General features: G+C 41.5%; 1 protein-coding gene across 1 annotated transcript in view; it reads right to left on the bottom strand.

Moving 5' to 3' along the window:
- The window catches only part of AKAP13 (A kinase (PRKA) anchor protein 13), a 26,823-nt gene extending 21,760 nt beyond the window's left edge, over nucleotides 1-5,063 (bottom strand). The window contains exons 1-2 of the mRNA XM_009582586.1: nucleotides 4,989-5,063; nucleotides 2,614-2,785 (exon numbers count right to left, since the gene is read on the bottom strand). Of these exons, the coding sequence (XP_009580881.1) occupies nucleotides 2,614-2,785; nucleotides 4,989-5,063 (247 nt within the window). The remainder of the gene's footprint in view (nucleotides 1-2,613; nucleotides 2,786-4,988) is intronic.
- Nucleotides 5,064-6,607: the final 1,544 nt, after the last annotated feature.

Below are 6,607 nucleotides of genomic sequence, written 5' to 3' on the forward strand. Positions count from 1 at the left end.
GAAAAATAGACGGAAGCCATTTTGGTCCAAATCCATAACATTTACCAATGCAAAGAGCATTGTGCTTTAACACCACCCTTTGCTGCAGATATGCCAGAGCAAAAGCTTTTTTGGAATACCCTAAGTCTGCCCATGATCTCTGCCAGCAGATTTCTGGGAATCAAAGTTTTCAAAGATGATTAAAACTGTTTTTTCATAATAAATGATAATTGGGTTTGGAGTATTAACTCTTCCGACAGATGAAAGATCACAACTTAAATGCTCTCAGATGAGATTCAGTAGCTTAGAGAAAACCTGTTATTTCCACTCATTCATGAAAACACATATAAACGCAGTTCATGAATTGTATTTTCAGTGTACGTTAGACTGTAAGTGTACAGTTCTGAATCATTTCTAGAAGAAATATGAAAGGAAAAAATTCCACGCCCAGAATGACAAAATATGCTCACATTCCTATAATTTCTTACATTTGAGCCTACTTAATAACAGCCAGTAATTCTTCTGATATTTTGAGAGAGGTAAGGGTAAGGCCATAGGGCGTTGCTATTCTGTCAATGTCCCACAATTTCCTGTGCAAGAGAGACAGAAGAAAGAAACCTGCATGTTCTTGCAAAAACCCACCAGCAGTATCATTTTTCAGATCAAACAAGGAAGAGGGACAGAACCTGCTTCTTGTGCATGAAGAGAGGCAGTGAGACAATTCAGAACCATTAAATTCACACTCAAGCCTTGAAAGCCTGAAGGCAGCTCTTTAGTATGTACCATTTAGCAATAGAGCATTTTGATTTTTTAGATTGAAAATCTAGTTTCAGGGACTTTATTCCTCCAATTCAACTCTTCAGCAGGTAGGAAGTTCCTCCAACTCCTCTGTATCACTAGTATTAATAATTAAAACTCCCAAAAGCTTATTTTCTGCATCACTGATCATAAAAAATAAAAAAGACCAGGCAGAGCGCTATTAAAAATCAGGATTTTTTGCTTGCCCATTTGTTTTAGAGCATGTTAAATCTTTCAGCATTGACTAGCTGTTTCAGGAAGCTGGGGGTGTCACTGAAAAGTTGAGACATTGATTTAAAATGATCCAGCACTTTAAAAGGCATTCAGAAAAAGTCATTCATAGGGGAGACAGAGCAGTGATGGTAGCAGTAAAGCACTGCCACTTCTGTAAGAAAAAAGTAGTGTACAACACCACAGGAACAACAGAGCCTCTCCTGCTGGTTATCAGTCATTTCCAAGGCATTTGATGGCTGATTTTAAGATGTGATGGGAGAAAGTACCACTCTCAGATGTGAGCTTACAACCTGGGCCCTGACCAAACTTTCCTTGTGGCATTCACTTTCTGGGCAATGCAGAAAACTTACAATAATTTTGTGTTGTACCTTGAAAAGTAAGGAAAGAATGTCTATGCTAAAACACATGACATTGTTGGATTGTTTTAACTATTAGGATACGGAGAGTTAATTCAGAATATATGTGATTTTCTAAGTGGCTTCAGAAGCTGTTAAAAAGTCGAGTGGGGAAAGGTAGAGGATGCATTTGAGAGCTTATAATTGTTGACGTTTTCCATTTCCCATCAGGATGACACAGAGCGTGTCTCACGCAAACAACTTTGCTGAAATCTCTTCTCTTCCAGGAAATTCAAAACTGCCATTCAGGATTCAGCTGGCTGCTCCTTCCCCGGCTCGCCGGAGATGTTTTATACACTGCTCATCTAACAGAAGGAACAGACAGAGACAGAGCCTCCTGCTCCAGCCTGGGAGCAATTCCCGTACAACGCTCCGATTCATCTCTAGGCCAGTGGAGTAAAAAATACTACTAATAGGGAGGAATGGAGAGCCCTAAGCTGCAGTGGGAAAAACACATTTTTGTCTGCACATTCTATAGCTTTGGGTCACTGCGTAAACCAGCCACCATTCTGGTCTCGACCACACAAATGCTGCTGAGCTACAGGTATGAGAAACCGTCTGTTAAGAAAAGAGAACAAAATCACCAATCTCGCAGAAACCCTCTGCTGTGGTTCCCGTACTGCCTGCATTGTGTTGCACGCACTTCACATGCAAACAGGTAGTTGCCATTTGACCTGTGCTGCAATTTCATGTATGAAGGGAGAAGAGGGTTAGTATTTCCTTTCTGTATCATGCCGTTCTCACCGAGGGCTCACCGAAGCAGTGTTTCAGAGAACTAAAGCAATATAACACAGATGGGTGGGACATTTTTTCCCCATTGGAAATAAAAGCCATGATCCAAGCCGGCTTTCCCCATCCTCCATCCACCATAACAAAGCACCTCAGCCCCAAGCCATTACCTACAGCTGAAATAACTGAAGTCCTCCAGCTGACTGATACAGCCCAACAAGCAGGGGCAGAAAACCCCACGGGATGCTGCAATATCCCAGCACGGGCTAGGAAGGAGGTTGCGGGACACCTTCTTGCAGCCACGACTCATTTCAGTCCAGCTTCCATAAGGCAACATGATGCTCCATGAATCACTATCTCCAAAGTCTCCCTCCCACCCCATGTCCTTAAGCAAGAGGAAAACAAAGCATAAGGTTTGCATTTCCCATGTCAGATTTAATGAAAAACAAAAGGAAGGGAGGAAAAAACCCTGACTTACTTGCACAGTAGTACGAATCCTTATTGAAAGGTTTCATACAGTGGTAACAGGTTGCTTGGGCTACAACGGAGGTTGCAGTGAAGAGATGTCCATTTAACAGCTTCTTATCTCTTTCCTTCTCCTTGGAATCTTTGTCCTTCTCTTTAGTCTTCTCTTTATCTTTCTCTTTTTCCTGCCGAGAGAAAATGAACAAATGCCTCGTTACTTCGCAGAGGTCTATTCTCTAGTTACAAATTCTTCAGTGTTTGCCTTCGGCACTATGACGATATCGATCGGCATATACCTTAACAATAGTCATGTGTCTGCACAGCTCTCCGTTAAAAAAAACAGCTTACAGCCCCCATGGATGTGGATTAACATACTATTGACTTGCAGAGCCTTCTGCATGGGTGTCTCACCAGCAGAGACGAAACTGAGTCTGTTCTGAAGGCAGCTATTTTCTTGCACCTTTGTTTTATATTTGCTATATAATGATTACTTCTTTTCTTCTAGGCTCTAATAAATCTCTGCACTTTCAATGAATTGTGTTAAGTACAAACACCACGTGTAATGTGTATCAAACTTTCAACACAGTTAATTTTTAAGGCTGACCTGTAAGACACACACTTTGCAGCTGCATTTTTAATGGAGAATGCAAACTCTTCCCCTGTGACAATACAGCACCACTGCCAGAGTATTTCCACCTCCGTTTTCCTTCTGACTAGCAACTTTTTCAACAGTTTCACACAACCCCAAATAACTATGTGAAGCTTTTTAGGGAAATGGATCTTTCACAAACTCTCAAAATATGGCATCACAGAAAGGCTGAGGAACAACAGCAACACCATAAAAGATTATCTTGCCTTCCGGAAGCCACAGTTCAACCTCTGGGCTACTCAGTTTTGGAGAGATGACAAGCAGAGGCAGCTTCTCCAACTTTTAGCAGAGTTTTTGCTTATCTTTCTATCGCTACCTGAGATAGAAAATTGCTAAATACTAAAAATTTGAAACAGTTTTTCCTGCAGATTTTTGTGGATTTGGAATTCTCCCAAACAATTTTTAAAGCAAACTCCATAGAAAAACTCCAAATTTGAATTATAGCGACTCCTTGTTTTTCTATGTACCACCCTTCAAAATGTTTACCATATAATTCAGCTCCAGATCTGAATTTTAACTGTTACTGCAGATTTCATGGCATCTGAAAGAGCAGCTTAACCAGAAATTAGTAAGGGCTTCTGTAAGCTTATCTTTGCATTTTGTAATTTATATGCCACGTGCCCTTTGCTAAATATTGTCAGAGCCTAAGTATCAGAGAGCTGCAGAGCAGCCCATGTGAGCAACTGCTATGAAGCGGTTAAAAGAAGCTTTGAGCTCTGCAGTCACCAGGAGGGAAACTTTTGAGCCTTTGATGACACACTCAAATAATTAGTAACTCAGCCTAAGGTCTCCCCTCTCCCAACACACCCCAGGCAAAATGCCAGTGTTGGAGTCTCTCCCTGCAAAGCCTCATAAACAGAAAGTATATTTACTGGCCTCAAATGATATTTTGTTCTGCAAGTAAGCAAAACCAAGAGCATTACCGGATGGAATAATTCTGTCTGAAGCAGAAAACCTGCCAGGAAGAGTCTGCTTTGCGGCACATCTCCGCCTCCTTTGAGCCATCAGCTCGGATCACCACCCCACGTAAACCTCCGCAGCCCCATTCTCCATCCGCTGATCTGCCCACCTTTAACCATATCCAGCCTGGCAGGATTCAAGAATTACAACTCTGCAGTTTAGTCCTTGGCCTATCATACCAAGTTGACGCCTGGAGTTTTGTTGCTCTATTGCCAGCACTTGTGAAGCTCCAGGAGAAAAGATCACCCTACGCTCAAAGCAGATCTTGCAACTCTCACACTTAAAGTGCTGAAAGGAGATTCACCATCCTGTACTTTAAATGTACCTGATATTTACTGCAAAGCCCAGTAATTCTAGAGTCTGGAATAATACCCTGTCTTCATAAAAATCACTCTAAAACACATTTTAATTAAAGCTGAACGACCCCAGGAAAAACAGGAAACGGGTGCACCACTTTCAAGGAGGAAACAGCAAACTTCACACACGGGATGCCAGCCATACCACTGAAATACAAGGTCTCGAAACAAGAATTTATTTTTAATTTTTTTTGCTGTGACAGTTACTGGAAGGTTTTTTTAATAAAAGGATTGTAAAAACAAACCCATTTTCCTGCGCTATCGGAGCTGCCAGCGTGACTTGAAGCACGGCTTCACGGCTAAACCTGCACCGATGTGCACTAACAGACATGACGGGTACCACAACTCGGTCGTACGGCCCAAAATAACAGACCATGCGCTGCAGCAGCGGAGCCCGCTCCGAAATAACCACAAAACTCTTACCTCCCAATGCTTAAGTCCTACTAGCTTCACTGTTATTTGAGGTACTTCGGCAAATTTATTCCATTTTATCGACATCCTTCCCCCGGGGGCAGGAAGGCTGCTCCCCCCCAGCATTAGCCCATCACGACGGCCAAGAGCTGCCAGCACGGCCGGCCGGGGGCACGGCAGTTAGAGAGGAGTTGAGCAAAAGGGGGAGGGCGGGACGATTGCTGCTAACTTCCTTGAAGATGATTTTAGCTACTTTGCTATTGCTTTCATCTTGCCCTACCCTAGCTTCCACTGCTAAAAAACAAATACTAAAAAAAAAAAAAATAATACAGGCAGGAAAGGATGGGATTAATATTTTATAAGGCACAAGTCAATATAAGACCACCCATTTGAAAGGCAGAGGGTGGTAAATCAAACCCTCTGTGATGTTTGGGATACAGAAAAAGTGAATTTTAACATACCTCAGTGTTGCTATGTAGTACTTCAGCAAACAAAGTGCTGTAGAAGATTTCCCAGACAGAAAGGTTTCACGTGTTTGCGCTCCTCCTGCTCTACAGGTCACAAATATTCACTGTCTCCTAGTCCTTTCAAACACTTACAACTCTTACTACATACACCGAAACACTGTTGGTGGTATAGCACTGCCTAATAACTGCGCAAGTCAAGGAAAAAGAGAAATTACTCACGCTAATTTTTTTGTCGTCATTTCCCAGAAACTCTCTACCAAAATGAAGAAAATGAGTATTTTTTTTTCTAATTGACAGAGACATAGTATGTTTTAGATTTCACAAACATGCATCAGTGCACGCTACTGATTTCAAGAGATTTGCTGACTAATCCCTGAATAGCACAAAGTATATGCCAGGCACGGGTAAATTCACAAACTTCTATCAGTATCCCCTACAGTTAATACTCCAAACACCCTTTTATTTTTAGGGTTTTTTTACATAACGGTTTACACCATTGCCAAAAAGAGCCGTTGCCATTAGTAGGCTCAGATGTGCTTTATTTTACAGTTCATCTTAGAAAACAGTGCATTTCTGAAGGTTTGGAGAAAAGTAAAATCTAGTTGGAAAGAAGTTGAAGCCTCTCTCCCTCCTGACAGCTCAGACAGCAACAGAAACCAACTTTTCCTGCCCAACTTCCTCTTTCAAGGTCTGTTGTTTTTCTTTTTAACTCTTACAGGTTGTCATCAGCCATAATGCTTCTGAGAAATCAGTGTTCCCAAGAATTTTTAGGTCAAATTACTCAGATGTAGAGCTGAAGCCCTAAAAATGTATGTAATGCAAACGTTCCACCGTGACCAGAGAATAAGCTGTAATTTGAATGATATTATGGCTTTTTAGTTAGTAAAAATATCAGAACTGATATCAAGCTGCGATTTTTGTAGTGTGTATTATTGTTGGAATTTTTGAGCAATTCTTTATCAACAGTTTCAGACACAATCACGAAATTAGTGAAATCAGACTGCATCTATTTAACAAAGGCAGAGCAAATAGAATCATAGACTCACAGAACAGTTTGGGTTGGAAGGGACCTCTAAAGATCATCTAGTCCAACCCTCCTGCAATGAGCAGGGACACCTTCAAGCCTCCCACTTCAAAATCAGGTTGCTCAGAGCCCAGTCCAAC

This window comes from Fulmarus glacialis, unplaced genomic scaffold (genome assembly GCF_000690835.1).
Source record: "Fulmarus glacialis isolate BGI_N327 unplaced genomic scaffold, ASM69083v1 scaffold32807, whole genome shotgun sequence".
NCBI lineage: Eukaryota > Metazoa > Chordata > Aves > Procellariiformes > Procellariidae > Fulmarus > Fulmarus glacialis.